Raw genomic sequence first — 17,502 nt, 5'->3', positions numbered from 1 at the left:
ATCACAATATCACAATACACAAAAACACAAAGCGCGCAACCCACATACCTAACACATACCTCCCGCGCAGCCGCACCGGAGATATTTACACTTTCTTATTCCTAGTCTCTCGTCGCTCGTCCCTCTTTCCCCCCACGCCGCGCACACCCGACAAGCCCCGACGTGTGATGCAGCATTATTATCTGTTATGCTTATGTGAAGTGAAGTACCTAACGTGAATAATACTTGCAGTACACGATAATCCTTGGTTACGATTCAACTCTCCGTCAATGCCGCCACCCTCAAAGCAGCGGAAGGTTGCCATTGTTGGCAGCCGATCCGTAGGTACGTGTTTTAACGCTCTAGTGTTCTTCGTGATACCTTTATCTACATCCAACTCCCTTGCCTAGCCCTGTCCGTTGCGAGTTCTTTTTTTTGTTCATGGATCATGCATACACTATGATGCATATTAATTTAAAATATGACATGTCTCATGGCTACAGAGCTGAGCTAAGCTAACGCCTCGTCACCCCATCTTGCAGGCAAATCTTCTCTGGCGGTGCAGTTCGTCGACGGCCACTTCGTCGAGAGCTACTATCCCACCATCGAGAATACCTTTAGCAAGGTCATTCGTTTTAAGGGTCAGGACTATGCTACTGAGATTGTCGATACTGCCGGCCAAGATGAGTACAGCATCCTGAACTCGAAGCACTTCATCGGCATCCACGGCTACATGCTGGTGTACTCGGTCTCCTCGCTACCATCTTTCGAGATGGTGCAGGTCATCCGCGAGAAGATTCTCAACCACCTTGTTTGTCATCCCCATCAATTAATTCCTAGAACTCTTCAATTTATTTCAATAGCATAATAACTAACTAATTGGCAAATCCAGGGCACAGATTGGGTCCCAATTGTCATAGTAGGCAACAAGAGCGATCTCCGCCCCGAGCAACGCCAGGTCAGCCAGGAAGACGGCAAGAAGCTGGCAGAGAAGTTCAACTGCGGATGGACTGAAGCCAGCGCGCGTTACAACGAGAACGTCGCTAAGGCCTTCGAGCTCCTGATCGCGCAGGTGGAAAAGTCGCAGAACCCCAACGAAGCAGCGAACGAGGGAAAGTGCCAGGTGATGTGAAGAACAACAAAACAACAATTGAAAGGAGGAAACCAAGGACAGGTTTCAAAGGAAATACTACGACGACGTTGGAATACCAAACGAGCATGGACAACATGATGGAACGTTTGGAAGGTTAGAAGAGGGATCTCTGAGCTGCCCCAGGGCGGTGGAATCTAGGTCTAGGTGCTACTGTGTTTTCGGACAGGTTACTACTACTTTGTTCTCCGGCTTTGCATTATGAACCGCACAGGTTACTACTTATGATGTCTTGAAAGGAAGAGACGATAATAATTGCCATGACTTGTATATACTAGTCAGAGCTTCAAATCTGGTTAAGGAGTTAATCGGACTTGCTTTATTGCTACCTCATAGTATAACGAGCTTGATAGTTGCTATTAGCATGTGACATTAACAAGGTCACCTTAATAATACCTGAAGCAGAATGGAAAAAACATTGCCAGAATCGAATGACTAAGTTTTTATAAAGTAAAGGTCCTACAAGAGCTTAGTCGTACATAATGGGAATGCATATGTAGGATATGTGCAGTTACCAGGTAGGTACATGTACCCAAGTACCGAAAAAAGGAAAGAAGGAAAAAAAAAAAAAAAAAAAAAAAAAAAAGGCTGCAGATAAAGAGGTACGTACCTTCCCTATCATAATGTGCCCCGCCGCTGCGTCGCGATACCCCCTTCTGCCCCTCTGCTTCGAAAACCACCCCACCAAAATTTAGTCACTCCTTTAAACTACACGGAAAGGAGCATTTCGACATCAATCTTACCCCGAAGCTGTCTTCAAGTCCTCAATCATGCTTGACGTTTTAGATTTCATCACCGAGCGGGGTGGCAACCCCGAGAAGATCCGCGAGTCACAGCGCCGCAGATATGCCAATGTCGAAGTTGTTGACGAGGTGATCGAGATGTTCGAGGACCATCGCAGAAGTTAGTCTCATGCCCTCTCGTACCAAGCAATATTCGCGACTAACATATCATAAAACCACAGCCCAATATGCCGCGACTCAGATAAACAGCAAGATCAACGAAGTGCAAAAGCAGATCGGTGCTAAGAAAAAGGTCATAATTCCTCTGAGTCATCGAGACGTCTTATATATATTCTCGTGTCTAAGTACTAAATACGAGCGTATATATAGGCTAAAGAAAACGCCGATGAACTACTCCAACAGAAGGCCGAACTCGAAAAGGAGAAGAAGGCATTTATCGACTCGGCAGCTCAGAAAGACATTGCGCTAAAAGCCAAAATTAACACCATTGGCAATATCGTCCACGATTCGGTTCCTATCAGCGATAACGAAGACAACAACGCAATCCAGCGGACGTGGGCCCCTCCAGGAGTCACGGTAGAGAAGAAGAACGTGCTATCGCACCACGAGGTCCTCTTACGACTGGACGGTTACGACCCTGATCGCGGAGTCAAGGTCGTGGGCCACAGAGGTTACTTCTTAAGACAATGGGGTGTATTCCTCAACCAGGCCCTGATCAACTATGGTCTAGAATACCTCAGCAGCAAGGGGTTCACTCCCCTACAGACACCCCAGTTTATGCTCAAGGACTACATGGCGAAGACAGCTCAGCTAGAGCAGTTTGATGAGGAATTATATAAGGTAGTCGACGGCGAGGCGCAAAACGACAAATACCTCATCGCGACCTCGGAACAGCCCATCTCCGCCTTCCATGCGGACGAATGGATAATAGCCAAAGAGCTACCTATCAAGTACGCGGGCTTTAGCACGTGTTACAGAAGAGAAGCCGGCTCCCATGGTCGTGACGCTTGGGGTATCTTCCGTGTCCACCAGTTCGAGAAGGTGGAGCAATTCGTTCTTACGGACCCCGAGAAGTCGTGGGAGATGTTTGAAGAAATGTTCGCAATCTCTGAGGAATTCTACAAGTCGCTTGGATTGCCGTACCAGGTCGTAGCTATCGTCTCAGGGGCGCTGAACAATGCAGCTGCCAAGAAGTTTGATTTGGAAGCCTGGTTCCCTTTCCAGGGAGAGTACAAGGAGCTTGTGTCATGCTCAAACTGCACCGACTACCAGTCGCGTGCCCTAGAAATACGGTTTGGTACCAAGACGCAGACGGACGCTAAGAAGAAATACGTCCACTGCCTCAACTCGACACTTTGTGCCACCGAGAGAGCACTATGCTGTATTCTTGAGAACTATCAGACCGAGGATGTAAGTGTATACTTAATCCCTAAATACATACCGAGGCTAACTTGTTTCAGGGTCTCCGAGTTCCCGAGCCGCTGCGCAAGTACATTCCGGGCGCTCCTGACTTCATCCCCTTCACCAAGGAACTGCCCAAGGACACAACTTCTGCAAAAGCCAAGGCCAAGGGAGAGAAAGGTGTCAAGCAAAAGGCGGCTGCTGCGGGAGCCGCAGTCGCGGAAGCTGGTGAGAAGCTGAAGGATTTGGCGGTATAATTGAATGAATATTGACGGGTTCGGATATCGAGGAATGCGTACCATCTCGTTAGAGGTGATAGCGGTTGGGCTGCAATAAAGATATTTAGATGCGTCTCATGTTATGGCACTTAACAGCCATGCGTTTAGGCTAGCGTAGCAGCGCCAGTATTTTACACGATAACCGAATAGAGACGAATTACCCATGACAGCCTTGATGTTTTACAAGATGAGTTTGTGAGGCATACAGTGGGAAACTATGATAACTAAAAACAGCTCAGGGGTTCAAACCAGATGTGATGCTAACGCTTAGTAATGAGATGAATAGGTAAGACGGGTGGTAAAATGAATGGTAAGGTCAAAAGAGCATTGATGTTTTTCGCTTTCATGACAGGGAATTTCGGTTCTGTCGGCTCACTACATATTGGACCCCTGTAGTAACTCGAACTACGTATGTACGTACATAGTATGCACCCATGAATGGATCTATAAACGTGCATATGACTTTTAAATATATATATCTATTGTCTTCTCTTAACTATTCATTTTATTCTCCTTGTTATATCTGCATCTGCATTAGATATCCGTAACTAGTACCTAAGACAATGGTGCTAGTTTATACATACCTCTTGTATTAGTTACTATGAGGTAGGTACTACTTATTGAATGCAATCAACCGTAAGTAAACCTTTACATTCCGAACCTTCTACTACATAAAGACGTTCTCGGGGAGCACGAAACATCAGCCGCATACGGCTTCCCTGCACCCTAGAAATATGCCCACTTATTTGTTCTTTGCGAAGGAGCCATTAGGTCCCCCCCTAAATAACACGAATGAATCCGAACCCGGTTATGGTCGACAATTCAACCACTGGGTGCGAAACTGACCTACTTCACTCGTTATTTTTATTTATTTTTATTTTTTATTTTTTTATACTTTTATTTTCTATCCTTCCGCAAATAAGAATTAACACTGGTATTAAATTAAATGCATAGATAGTTGAAGCAAACGACCAATCAAACCCGTGGTAAAGATCCTACCTAACGCATTTACCTAACGTATTACAAGACGCAGGCGCTTACGTCTTTATTCAGCCCGGCGGGAAAGGAGCGAACATTACATTACGTTATAGATTTGTTCTAGCAGCTAGCGAGTTGATGATTACTTAGGAGCGGAAAGAGCAAGAGTATCATTATCTCTCTACTGTAACTTTACTATAACAGGTAGCTGTTATGTCGGGTGTATTCAACTGCCCCTTTTGCGGATACAAGGATTCCGTCGAATATAGCATCCTACTTGTAAGTTCCCGCGCCCCCCCCTCCTCGTCCTCTCATGCCGAGACGACGACGGCGACTACCTTCTTTTCTCCTCCGGGTGCTCATGCGCTTCTCGCAGCACCTGGAGGTCCATCATAGCGAGGGCAAATCCCCGTTCGTGCCGGATGAGGCGGCGCATAACGCAGCTAGACCCGAGGTAGTAGAAGCTACCGTCGCTAAGGAGGAGGAGCTTACCGAGTATTTCCAATGCCCGGTGAAGAGCTGCGGCGAGATCTTGCACCTGGATAGGCTGGACGACCACCTCGAATTGCATAACGCCGAACAAGTCGGCAATGCGGCTGAAGGATCGAACGTTGGCGGGCTAGGGAGCGCGTCGCCGGAGAGCGGCTCTCGATCTTCTTCTACGCGAGCCCCGGGACCTAGCCGAGCCAAGCCCGATGTACCGGCCGGCTCTGCCCCGAGCGCGTTACCGCTCAGCACGACCGGAGACTACCACATAAAATCATCTAAGCCAGTCAGGAGACTTGGAGTAAGCTTCCTCTTAGATATATTCACAAGAAACATATATATAGGGAAAACCAAGCAAGCTAACATGACGTCTAGAAAAAGGAATTAGGCGCGTACTACAACGAGGAGAGAATGCCGCGCTGGCTAGAGGATTTGCTGAGGAAACGCGGGTTTAAGAGCTCACAAGGTTGGTCCCTCTCCAGCTCGTCGCAGCTCACAAGTCCATGTATTACCTAGGCACATGTCAACTCACGAGTTGCTCTTAGGCGTAATACCCGTCCTCGCACAGCTCCTACATCAGAACAAATACACGCGATACGCATATCTCTGTCACCCGAAAACACAGCACATCTCCAAGCTTAGAAGCGAGGGTACGTATATAGCCTACATATCTACAACTACACATCTCCCTGTGTAGGGCAATAGTATAATCTAACGCCAATCATTCGATAGGCAGCTTCTGCGGTTACAGGAATATCCAGATGCTGATATCGTATATCGTCGGCACGGGCGCGAAGGGGGCTGCCGCTTTCAATAACGATATCCCGAGTATCTTCCAGATCCAGGATCTCATCGAGAAAGCCTGGGACCAGGGTATCCACGAGGATGGCCGGACGGAACTCGGTGTGCTTAGAGGCACGCGGAAATATATCGGGACGCCAGAGGTGAGTTCGACTGATATTCTCCTTACTATATGTTGGGCTTCAAGGACGATGGATGTGCGCAAGTCGTTATAGCTAACTGTTGCACCTCCCAATAGGCCCAGACGCTGTTTGCAAGTTTGGGTATACAGTAAGTTCTGTTCTGTTTGCTCTTATCCTTATATTCGACGAAGCCATACACGCACACGTACACGTTCTCCTTTTTTGGCTTAAATACTAACGTACTGCCCTACCCTTCTTCTAGATGGGACATGCAAACGTTCAAGAATCGCCCGGGTGAAGCACCCACTGCTTCGGAGAACAGGATGTACGACGCCGTGGAAGAGTATTTCGCGACGGCACCAAGCGTCAATATGCAAGATAAGGTCCGCAACACGATGCGACCACCGATTTATTTACAGCATCAAGGTAACCCCCCATAACCATTTCCTTTCCCTCATTTATATACACTACATATAGATCCAAGGGTGAGAATATTAATACACGTAAACTTCCCGTTAATTTGTTAATCCGGCTTGCTAACACGTCTGCAATCCAAAGGCCACTCCATGACCATCATCGGCATAGAGTGCCAGCCCAGCGGTAACCGGAACCTGATCGTCTTCGACCCGTCCTATGGGGACCCGTCCAACATCACGCGGCATCTCGACGGCACGAGGCCCGTCGAGCACAACCACCACCCGGACCGCGCGCTCAAGCTCTACCGTCGCGGCCCGAGGTACCTGGGCAAGTACCAGGCTTTTGAGCTCATGAGGTACGTACATACATACATACCCATATCTAGATTTTTCCTAGGTATCTCTGTTAACCCTAGGCCATGCGCGTGGCACTTTTCATTCATATCACGAGTCCTAAGTCCTAGGCTTACGCTTACGTTTACTTTGGGCGTCTAGGTTAAGAGAGTAATCAATTACTCACTCAATCAATCAACCGTCTTCCAACTTTGAAATTTTCTTTCTTCTTCGACCGCGTGGCCAAATCAACTACCTGGTCCCGACGTAGCACAGAAGACATTTTACGCAGTCGGATATCTTCGGCGTCTAAGGAGGCGGGTTGTAACGGAGTTGAGAAGAATATTTTTACATAGGCATGCGGGATCGTATCCAAGTAGCAAGTTAGCGTTCTGATATCCGGGATCGAGGCGGCTGCTAGCGAAGCTTTATGTAGAAATATAAAATGGGTTGTTTATTTATCTATTGACCCTTTGGTAACCGAGAACCACCGTATGGGATTCTCTCGTACGCGAGTATGTGAGTATGTCTACATATGCAAAGATCTAAGTTAATCATTCATGCGCGTCTAATAAGCGCCCCCTTACTTCCTTACGCCTTCATGCCGCCGCCCTCGATCCACGCGCGCAGCTTCTCGAGCGCCTTGTAGCGGTGCGAGATCTTGTTCTTGGCGGCCTTGTCCATCTCGGCGTAGCTGCGATCGTTTGTTAGTTTATTTTCTTTCTTTCTTTCTTGATTGCACCGTGTAATGCCGGCTGTAGATAGAATGTCATGCTAAGGAGAGAAGGGGAGAAGAAAAGGGGAAACTTACGTCTGTCCGTCATACTCGAAGATGGGATCCCAGCCTAGGAGAGACGGTTAGTTAGTTTAGGTAGTCATTTGGCATAGTCGTTAGTCGCTTGGTGGTAAGTAAATAAGTAGGTAAGTAAGTTAAACCGGAGAAATAAGGGGGGGACGTACCGAACGTGGTAGGACCCCTCGGAGGCACGATCTTGCCGTGCGTGCGCCCCTGGAACAGGAGCACTTCGTGGCCGGGCCCCTGGCAGAAGCCAAAGGTGGCGACGGCCTGGGCGGACTTGTCGTCGTAGGCGGCGAGAAGGTTGTTGAGGCCTGCGTGGCCGATGGATTGCATGAACCATTTTCTGCGTGGGGTGTGTTAGTAATTATATAGATATATATACTTCTCTCATATATGTATAAATATATGTATAACTACATGAAAAGTAGTGGATGGATGGGGGGATGCGTACATGTACGGCCCCGGCAGCCCGTTCAGCGCGTCGAAGCACAAGCACGTGTCCTCGACGAGCACCGGGCCGGCGACTTGGGCGGCGGCGGCGCGGCACTTCTCGCGCGTCACGTCCTCGAGGGAGCCCTGGATCTCGGGCAGGTCGAGGGGCTGGTTGCGCACGGAGATGCCGGCTGGTTCGAGGATGGCGCGCACCTCGGAGAGTTTGTTGGCGTTGCCGGTTATGAAGTTGAGGACGGGGGCGGACATGGTGGGTGAGTGTGTGTGTGAGTGAGTGAGTGTGTGTGTGTGGTGTTGGTGGAATTGATATAAGTGCTGGAGTTGAATAAATAAATAAAATATCTAAATCGAAATCGAAATAGTGCACGTAGAAGATAGAAGTAAATTAGTAGTTCAGTAGATAACTACTGCCCCTTTTTAGAAATTGATCTATCTCTTCGATCGCAAGTCTATCGTTCGTTCGTCTTTATTTATATCCTCGAGAAAAATAAAAAATGTCCGGTGTGACGCACCGGCGACATGCATACTACCTAATGCAGATGTTAGCTGAGGCTAAAAAGTTTGTCGTTGCGGTTTTTTTACTGCTATCTCATTGGCGGAGACACTTGGCTATAGACCAACTTTGGTCCTTGGTATCAGCCCAACGAGGCGGAGTGCTGGATGCACAATAGGGGATGGTAATATTAAATATGCCATGGTTTTTACATATGCTGATTATTGGCGAGGAATAATATAGGAGGCTATTTTACACTTAACTTTTGAGTACCTATATTTATTGAGATTTTGAGGCTGGGCTAGGCTCTCTATGTAGATGTAGATAGGTTAACTAGATTAATAGTAAATATCATATATTTTTATCACCGGTCAAGGCGCAGTCTTACATCACGGGTATCTCATCAATTTAACTACCTAATCAATACATCCCTTACTGCTCCCCATCCGCAGCATGATCCTGCTTCCACTGCTTAATCCACGCCTCGATGCGATCGACATTACTCTCCATCTCGTCGGTCGAGTTACTCGTCAGCTCGACGATGATCTGCTCGTCGTAGCTGTCTCGTGCCTCTTGTAGTAGCACCTCCATGATCTCCGAGTCTATGTTTTCTTGTAGTTTTGCTTCGGGGTATTTCCTATTTTTATTAGCATGGGGGAAAGGGGGGTGAGACGAGGGAATGGATGAGAAAGGAGAAGGAAGAGAGGGGAGAGAAGGAGAGACGAACCTTAAGGATAATCGATCATATAGAGTGCTCGAGTCCACCCGCAGCACTACCACCAGATCGACCCAACTCTCCGGGAAGATCTCGCAGCCGTGCCAGTCTATGATGCAGCCGCCGGCCTTGACATTGTCCTCTTCTAGCGCATCGAGTAACTATCATCCTCGATTAGCTCTCTCGTCCTTAGTTTCGTTTCTTTTCCCTCTCACTTCCACCTCCACCTCCCTTCTCTTCTTCTCCTAACCCATCAAAAATGAAACAACCCCCCTAACGAACATAATTAAAGCATAAAAAAAAAAAAGAAAAAAAACCAGGCAAGAAACTACATAAACTCACCTTATCCTCATCAACGATCCAGCTCTTAAACTCCTCATCCCACCCCTCATGGCACTCCTTATCCTTAACCACCTGATTCACCGAGACATGCCGCATCCCCGTCCGCTCCGCCAGCACCTCCGCGTGCGTCGTCTTGCCCACGCCCGGCGTGCCCGTGATGATGATGTTTGGTTCGGTGCGCATTGTCCTTTTCCTTTTCCTTCTTTTCTTTTCTCCTTCTCTCCGTCTGACTTTATTTTATCTAACCAGCAAACCCTTTTTTGGGTTTAAAGGCAGGTAGTTTCCTTTTTCCTCAAAAAAGCTGGCTTGGATTAATTAAATTGCTTGCTCTTTTCAGACTTCGGTATGAGAGTGGTTCCAGTGAGAGACAGAAGACTTATCAGCCTAGGGGCGCACTCAACAAGGAGACAGCTTGGAAATAAAAACCAACAATTGAAAATATCGATTGTTTAGAATTGTCGTATATTGATCAGGTCGTGCTTTTAAAACTCGACAATTCACTTCCGATTTAATTGTCATAAGCCAGAGGTTTAATTTCCAATTTCTGTTTCATAACGTACCTTTGCCTTTATAGCGAAAACCTTCCATCACTTAGTGGATTTTTTTTTTAAAACCAGATCACGTGTACCTACCCGTCGAATCCGGTCGGTTTATTCCTTAGGTAGTACGCAAACATTCATCCATCCCTCTAACATCAACACCAACACTACCTACCACTCACCATATTTCATATATTAAGAACGAAAAATATTATAATTTAACAACAATTATAAAATTAAAGGTTAGTAAAGTAGTTCATGGACATTATCTCGTAATTCAAATACGTAGTAGTAGGCTTCGCGTACGCGGAGAGACAAGAACGCTACCTCGCAGAGCTGAAAAATAAAATAAAAATGCATCATCTCTTCTTCGTTTCGTCAGCATGTACAAACCCATACACCTTAGCTAGATGCTACAGTATCACACGTCTCGTTTCCTCTCTTCTTTCTTTTTGGTATACACTCTCCTTTCCTGGCCCGCCACCGGAACTGGGACGTCTAAAATCATCATAAATATAAAAGGCATCAGCTTGCATGCATGCATCGTTAAAACGCCCCCGGTCCGTGGTTCGTGCGAGCCTTTCTATATCCATTAAAATCTCCACCTTGGCTCGTCCTAACCGCCACTTCTTCCCGTGCGGCCGTCAAGGGACTCGAAGCTGCCTGCCGTCTCAGCCCTTATATGAACTGTCTATGCTGACATGTTCGTCCCGCGCCCCTACCCGCCTGGGCCTCGCCATATTCTTACCGTTATGGGAAGACGCGGCATCTTAGCTCCGGCGGGTCTCAAGTCGCCGGTATTACGGTTCTACGCACTGCCAGTTTCAACTTCGTCGACCTCGGCTAGTTCGCCGTCGCCGTCGTACTCGTCCGCTTCCATCTTCTCCTGTTGTGCAATAGCCTGCGCAGATACTATCTCCGCCAACCTCTTTAGTCGAGGAGTTTGTAACCCTGTAAAGAATTCAAGTCAGCCGTCGTTCATCTCGGGCATAAGCACGATAAACTTACATGATGGGGTGTATGTCTCCAGAGCGGTAATAGCGCGGGGTTCGGCGATCTCATACGGTCCACTGTCTTCCATATCTACCGCCGCCAATAAGAGAACGTCGCTCTTCTCCGTTACTCTCGATGCCACGGCCTTCATGATTTCCCCGTTGATAGGTTGCTCGTAATCCGCCACTAGGTATTGGTTTAGAAGCTTCTGGATTTGGTTGGGAGAGAGCCTGTGAATACGAGTTAGCTACAATAAGTTCTTCGAATCTCGGTCTGCTCTCTACTTACATCCAGCAAATATCTTGAATGATCTCAATATCATTCAAGGTCGCTTTCTTGAGCTGTAGGAGTTTCGTTGCTTGCTAAACTGAGTGTTAGCCATAGTCTATAAGTACTCGTTTTCGGTCAACTTACCATAAGATGCTCAAGCTGCAGAGTGCCTTCGGGCATGTCGTGACTCTTGCACCACTCTTCAATCCGAGTAATATTGTAGTTGATTTGCAGGCCACGCTTCCACGAGAGGAAATTCCTGCGCATGAGTAGGTCATTGAACGCGGTAACGCCCACCAACTTGAGGAGCTCCGTGACGGTTTGTGTGATGATAGTGTCTTCTAAGTAGTAAGCCTTCATCGCCCTGAAGACGCTGTTTAGCAGGCTTAAAAGGTTGTCCATGCTGTAAGCAGGCTGCGAGTTGGTCGCCAACAGCTTGCCGAGGAATCGGTTGCTTTCGTTCGTAACGAAGCCCGGTAGGGATTGAGACTCAATAATAGCAGGAATGATCATCTTCTGCAGCTTCTTCTTGAGAATCTTCATCCACGTATGATAGATGTTGAATTCCAAACTCTCAAGATCGTGCTTGACAATTTCCAGCAGACGGTCGTACTCATAGTTGTCCGTCTTTTGGGCCTCGTACCAATCCTCGGCAAGGAATACAAATGATAACATCTCGTGCACGTTAGACAACCAGAAGGCACCTGGGTTGATCGCGTCATCCCCATCGTAATGCATAACTTCTTGCTGGATCGACTGCATAACGTTTGCCAAGAATCTCTCCGACTCCTTGACGAAACCATTGTTCCACATCTCGGACGTGACGAGATTGATGAGGTAGGAAGGGAAAAGAACTTCCTTGTCTGAAGGAGGTGGCGTCGTGCTCGGCGATGGGATCTTCAGGTTCTTAATTAGGCCCAATGTGACTTCTTCGTTCAAGCCATCTTCGTCGGCAAGTAAGTTCTCCAACTCCATCTCGATGGTGTCAGCACCCGGCATGTACCCAGTACCAGGTCTGGCGTTGGTGACGGCCATAGAGACTGGGCGAGGATTGTACGCGGCACTGAAGCGGTCCATTCCGCTGGGTTCCGCACCGGCGCTCCTGCGCTTGGGCTTCTTGGACGACACCAAGTTGATGAGGCCGTTGGGAGGAGCGGTAACACCGTTGCCGTTGATAAGCTCTCCGTTGAGAGGAGCCGACCGCTTGGCCAGCTCGAGCTCTTCGGCCATTTGGGCTAGTTGATCCCGCAGGGTCATCTTCTCGTTCTCGTGAAGCGTGCTCTCCCGCTTGATGCGTTCCAACTCGGCATTCGCGGTTCGCAGAGACTCCTTGAGCTCCCGCTCCTCCTCTTGCATCCGCTTGACGCTTGAAGTTGACTCGTCGAAGTTGTGCTGCAGCTTCTTCATCTCCTCCTCCATGGCCTGCAGCTTGGCTACGGCGATACCAGCCTGGTTGGCCTCTGCTTGAAGCTCCTTTGACCTGGTCTCGAGAGCGTTGTGACGGGTCTTCCACGACTTGATTTGGTTTTCGTAGTTTTCCACTTGACTCTGAAGATTCTTGTTCTGAGTCTTCATAGTACCCAGAGACTGCGTGAGTTCGACGACCTTGTTTTCCAACTTGTACGAAATCTGCTTTAGGTCGCGAGCCTCCTCGCGTATCGTCTTGTATTCCTTCCTTGCTTGCCTTCCGCGCCACAAACTCTGTATTAATATCACCTTCTTGCGGTAGCTTCTCCACGTCCTGACTTGTCGCCTCGACCGCCACACTCGCTGGATTAGAAGAACAGCATTGCCCACGCGAGTTTCCATGATCTCTCTCCTTCGCAGGTAACCCTTGGCAATAGCCTGTACGAGTATGACACTGTTGCGGATTCGCAGGAATTCCCTGCGTTGCTTCTGCCCCTTCCACACCCTCTGTATTGTTGTTGCAGCCTTGACCGTGCGTAATTCCTGAGCTGCTTTCCGGGTCGTGTAGGCTCTGACGAGCGACTGGAAGGTAACGATAGCAGCTCGTGCTTCGAGATATTTACGGCGGTAGTATTTGGCCTTGAGATTCTTTTGGATCAAGACAGCAGCCTCGGTCATGCGGCTCTGGCGAAGGTTTTCCAGGTGCGCGAGCATACCCGCACGGAAGAAGATCTTAGTCAAACCTAGCTGATAGCTGTCGGTTCCAGTGCCCGTTCCCGAACCGAGTGCCTGTGCCAGAATCTCTTTAACCAACTGCCGGATCTCAGTCTGCCACCGGTTTGACGGTATTAGTAAGTAGTACCGTAGAGCAAATTCCTCATAAGTCCAGCGTCCGGGATAACCAGCGCAACTGATACGAATAGTCTCGAGTACACCACAGGCCCTCAGTTGACTGAGCACCATGGGACCTTCAAACTTCCACGCAACCTTGGCCTCGTTCGGCTTAATACAACGGATATAGTGGACGTTGGTGTTGCCGATCGTGTTCATTAATTCGATAAGCGAGGAGCGGAAGATACCACCAAGGGTAGGCTTGCGGTTAACAGCAACTCCTATCTTCCTACCTGCGGCGGGCTTCGCGACGGCGGAGCCCGAGGAAGCGACGTCCTTTTCGCGGACGGCCAACGCTGCAGCAAGCACGCTACTAAGGAACTTATTCGTCGTCGCGCGAAGAATCTCCATATGCTCGTCAGGGACCGTATCCCTATTCTTATCGATGAAGCCCTCCGACTCGTACGTGACATCAACAGCATAATGGCAGACGGTGAACGAAGATTTTCCAAATCGAGGCTTCTTGTAAAACTTATTCTTATCGCCAGAGAAGTTGTGATGGAGCTTCGTAACGAATTGCTCATCAGCACCCATAGGTAGCCTAGACTCTTCGTCGAGAAGAGATAGAATACCTAATTTACCTTCGATCAAATCGATACACGGCTGGTTGTCAGAGAACTCGATAAATTTCCAGTCGATCTGTTCTCGCACGTATTCTTCTTGTTCCAATCTGAATACGTGCGAGTTGAACTGCTGCTGCAACTTCTCGTTGGCATAGTTGATACAGAACTGTTCGAATGAGTTCTTAGCAAAGTGCTCGAAACCGTAAATATCAAGTACGCCGATGAAGGAGGAAAGACGACTCAAGACTTCCTCGGTAGCAAGACTCCTGTTGATGACCTCCACCAACCAATCAAAAAGACTCGAATAGATGTATTTAGCTACCGAGTCTCGCACGACTAGGGCTTGCTGTTGTGTCAAGTTCGAGACGATCTTTTCGCCGCGAGTGACAAGCTGCTTTTTCACAATCCACTTGGCGAAGTTTGTGGCGTCGATTCCAAGAATGGAACAAGCCTTCTCTAGAGACGGTTCTGTAGGGGCCAGTACACTATCATTCCTCGAAGCACCGATCTTAACGTTACCCAGGTGTAGCAGACCGGCAAGGAGGTTGAAGATACCAGCCTGCTGAGCTTCGTCGACACCGATTGTCTTCAACGAGCTCTTAGTGGCAGCAAATTCTGCCTTATCGTCCACCCCATCGATCGTAGGAGAGTTTCCCTGGTTAAGGTAATCGAACTGCTCGACCGGTAGTAGGCTAAGTTCCTGTCGTTCTTTATCCGTTGCTCCGGCCAGTAACTGATAGAAAATGTGGTAATTCCTTTCCTTCAGGGGCTGGAACACCAATCTCGACCGTTCGAGGAGGTATGTTCGGATCCTAGCACCAATAATATTCGTCTTGTTGTCGAACATGATCTCTATATACTTTCCAAATCTCGACGAGTTGTCGTTTCGAGTTGTCTTAGCGTTTCCAAATGCTTCCATGATAGGGTTAGTCGCTAGAATTTGCTCCTCCGTCTCGCTCATGCCTTCGGCGCCCTTCTTGAATCGACCTCCTGGATTATCTGGAGTCTCTCTTGTGGCAAAGTATCGCATAATGTATTTGGCACTGACGGTTTTTCCAGCACCTGACTCTCCTGAAACTACGACGGTTTGATTCCTGGCATCTTTGATCATTTTTCTACATCTAGGGTTAGTTATATATGGAATAGAATGTTTGGATGCATATATGCTTACATGAAAGCTTCTTCGGCGATGGCAAACAGATGGGGTGCTTGCAACTCCCTCTGCTTGCCAGCGTAAACTTGGACCATGCCCGGGACATAGAGAGAGTCGACCCGAGCAAATGGATTCGTAGCTATCAGCACTATACCGCTGTACGTGTATATTTCTTTTTGCGCATATCGTAGGCGGATGGCCTGAAGTACTACATAGACAGGATAAATTAATATCTGGGTCCAACATTGGACTTGGAAATGTTGGCGGGGTCATGCATACCGGCCGGCTCGTTAAGATAGGATAGATTTGTTAAATCATCGCTGGCTTCGAGCATCGCAGGGTTCATCAGTGGTGGTAAGGACGGGTCGTTGGCATTTTGTAAAGCCTCGGCTGAGAGCTCTATCGTCTTGGTCTAGAGAGCGGATTAGCGGTCAGGGTTGTGCTTTGAAAGCCCTCCGACGCCATGCCAAACTGCAAGCTTCGCGTACCTCTTCATTCTCGAGCTTGAAGACCAAGGTCACCTTGTCGCCATCGACAGTCTTCTTGACAACCTCGGATGCCACCCAGCCCTCGGTGGCATCTGGCTGCCAAGCTCTCGTACCAACATCGTAGCTATGCGACATGAGAGGCTATTGATATAAATCGGGTGGGAGAATATAGCAGAAATCAAGATCGATCGGGTCGCGAGAGGCGGAAGGATATTAGGCCACTTATTAGGGGGAAGCGGTAAGTAGCACGAGGCATTCGTATCGGTCGCTCGAGTTTCGCTGATTCGCTGGTTGGACAGGAAGGACAAGCGAGGAAATATGTACTGAACGAAGGAAGCCTATGAGAAAGCCCACTAGAGACCGGTGTACAGAACGGAGAGAAGAGGGCCTGGAAAGGATCTAAAACTGGCAGGCCCTTCAAGGTAGATTATGACGCTTATGACGGTGATGCTCACAACTACTATGTAAAGAAGGAGAAAAATAAAATAAGGTGAAGGCGAGGTTTTGTCGACGGCGTTGTGTGATGTTGTACGGCTGTATGTACAATGCAATACCTGCAATAATCTGTAATACCGGTACCTAATGTATGTATTGTCACTTTTACCACTTGGTCATGGATGCTGCCAAACCCGCCCTTCAATGATTGAAATTTAGGGGAGGTAGGGGATAAAGGAGAGAGCGTTACCTATATCGGCCTAGTACGAGTTCAGTGACAGGGGTTTGTTTTTCGAGAAAAGGGTCTTCCAGCCATTTTTAATTCTTTCAGTTCTTGACGGACCGGGCTTACCTTGTTCGGGAGTGCCAGGTATGTACAGTTTACCTACTAACACAGTTTAAATACGTATCTGACAACGTATCTTTTACTTGGTAAAAATGTTGCTAAGGCGGTGCGTCTTACATACATAGCGTATGTACAGCTGGAAGTTATCCACTTTTCTATAAGTGGGTGTACATCGTACATACACTATATAGGAGGTAGGTATGTATTTACCTCCGCTTCTTTGCGATTCACTCTCCTCCCTTTTTCGTGCAGAAAGGTTGTGTCTGGTGCAACTTTGGCGGTTGACAAAGCGTCAATTCTGCAGGTCTATTTTCGTTAATATACTGTTGTGGCAGCCTACTCCAGTCAATCAAATTGAAGAGATGACAGTATGCATCTGTAGGTTTGTGCCATGTACCTGCATACATCAGAGTACATTTATCGGAAGTGGGATATTTTATATTTACAATATCTCACTTTATGGTTACAATTCGGATGCTACCTACATTCAATGTTTATGTAGATTTCATCCATCACTCGTACTATGTAATGAATATCCCCAAGCCACATAAAAATACCAATCAAAAATAAAAATACAATAATAGTTGCGGGATCTAAAAGGTGCGAGCGTACCAGGTAGTTATTCTAGTTCCTAATAGTAACGTGTTGCTCCATATTCTCCCCTCCTAGCCTCCACGCCATATCTACCTCCTTTCCAGGATCCTTGACCGTCTAATGAACTAGCGAGGCAAAGAGGAAAAAAAAAAAAAAAGACTCAAGGTTTCTCCCGCCGATGTCAAGCCGGTCCCTACCATACTTGTCGCTAACTAGATCATATATGTATATATCATTTTCTACATATTTGGCTTGTTAAAGGTCGGAAAGATTAACTAAGTAAAACATTAAACATTACCAAACGTATGTTTCTCTACATGTGACATTGTAGGAGGCG

General features: G+C 47.7%; 6 protein-coding genes across 6 annotated transcripts; 3 read left to right on the top strand and 3 right to left on the bottom strand.

Annotated features, from left to right (window-relative positions):
• Positions 1 to 269: 269 nt before the first annotated feature.
• F5Y00DRAFT_258679 (rheb small monomeric GTPase RhbA) lies at positions 270 to 1,111 on the top strand (the record flags this gene model as incomplete). Its single annotated transcript, XM_048010746.1, has 3 exons — positions 270 to 324; positions 522 to 790; positions 872 to 1,111. 3 exons carry the CDS (start codon positions 270 to 272, stop codon positions 1,109 to 1,111), a joined length of 564 nt encoding a protein of 187 aa, XP_047868199.1.
• Positions 1,112 to 1,728: 617 nt separating this feature from the next.
• Positions 1,729 to 3,867, top strand: F5Y00DRAFT_227720 (seryl-tRNA synthetase). Its single transcript, XM_048006526.1, has 4 exons — positions 1,729 to 2,032; positions 2,094 to 2,164; positions 2,242 to 3,282; positions 3,333 to 3,867. The coding sequence occupies exons 1-4, from the start codon at positions 1,900 to 1,902 to the stop codon at positions 3,528 to 3,530; spliced, it is 1,443 nt and encodes a 480-aa protein (XP_047868198.1). The 5' UTR covers positions 1,729 to 1,899; the 3' UTR covers positions 3,531 to 3,867.
• Positions 3,868 to 4,064: 197 nt separating this feature from the next.
• F5Y00DRAFT_227710 (DUF1671-domain-containing protein) lies at positions 4,065 to 7,138 on the top strand. The gene is made up of 9 exons (XM_048006525.1): positions 4,065 to 4,808; positions 4,906 to 5,316; positions 5,391 to 5,481; positions 5,561 to 5,665; positions 5,748 to 5,959; positions 6,055 to 6,086; positions 6,201 to 6,364; positions 6,497 to 6,710; positions 6,850 to 7,138. The coding sequence occupies exons 1-9, from the start codon at positions 4,743 to 4,745 to the stop codon at positions 6,860 to 6,862; spliced, it is 1,308 nt and encodes a 435-aa protein (XP_047868197.1). The 5' UTR covers positions 4,065 to 4,742; the 3' UTR covers positions 6,863 to 7,138.
• Positions 7,139 to 7,162: 24 nt separating this feature from the next.
• On the bottom strand, positions 7,163 to 8,307 carry F5Y00DRAFT_192350 (inosine triphosphatase). Its single transcript, XM_048005189.1, has 4 exons — positions 7,938 to 8,307; positions 7,648 to 7,829; positions 7,499 to 7,532; positions 7,163 to 7,381 (listed from the first exon to the last, which is right to left on the bottom strand). Exons 1-4 carry the CDS (start codon positions 8,183 to 8,185, stop codon positions 7,279 to 7,281), a joined length of 567 nt encoding a protein of 188 aa, XP_047868196.1. The 5' UTR covers positions 8,186 to 8,307; the 3' UTR covers positions 7,163 to 7,278.
• Positions 8,308 to 8,818: 511 nt separating this feature from the next.
• On the bottom strand, positions 8,819 to 10,099 carry F5Y00DRAFT_227707 (P-loop containing nucleoside triphosphate hydrolase protein). The gene is made up of 3 exons (XM_048006524.1): positions 9,487 to 10,099; positions 9,157 to 9,305; positions 8,819 to 9,066 (listed from the first exon to the last, which is right to left on the bottom strand). The coding sequence occupies exons 1-3, from the start codon at positions 9,667 to 9,669 to the stop codon at positions 8,862 to 8,864; spliced, it is 537 nt and encodes a 178-aa protein (XP_047868195.1). The 5' UTR covers positions 9,670 to 10,099; the 3' UTR covers positions 8,819 to 8,861.
• Positions 10,100 to 10,200: 101 nt separating this feature from the next.
• Positions 10,201 to 16,505, bottom strand: F5Y00DRAFT_227706 (putative myosin MYO2). The gene is made up of 7 exons (XM_048006523.1): positions 15,791 to 16,505; positions 15,582 to 15,714; positions 15,321 to 15,510; positions 11,433 to 15,264; positions 11,307 to 11,380; positions 11,034 to 11,248; positions 10,201 to 10,976 (listed from the first exon to the last, which is right to left on the bottom strand). Exons 1-7 carry the CDS (start codon positions 15,923 to 15,925, stop codon positions 10,834 to 10,836), a joined length of 4,722 nt encoding a protein of 1,573 aa, XP_047868194.1. The 5' UTR covers positions 15,926 to 16,505; the 3' UTR covers positions 10,201 to 10,833.
• Positions 16,506 to 17,502: the final 997 nt, after the last annotated feature.

The sequence above is a fragment of the Daldinia vernicosa genome (assembly GCF_022497035.1).
Source record: "Daldinia vernicosa strain CBS 139.73 unplaced genomic scaffold F5Y00scaffold_7, whole genome shotgun sequence".
In the NCBI taxonomy this organism is placed as follows: Eukaryota; Fungi; Ascomycota; class Sordariomycetes; order Xylariales; family Hypoxylaceae; genus Daldinia; species Daldinia vernicosa.
Note: the sequence above shows the minus strand (reverse complement) of the source record. Positions and strands in the feature narration are given on the sequence as shown.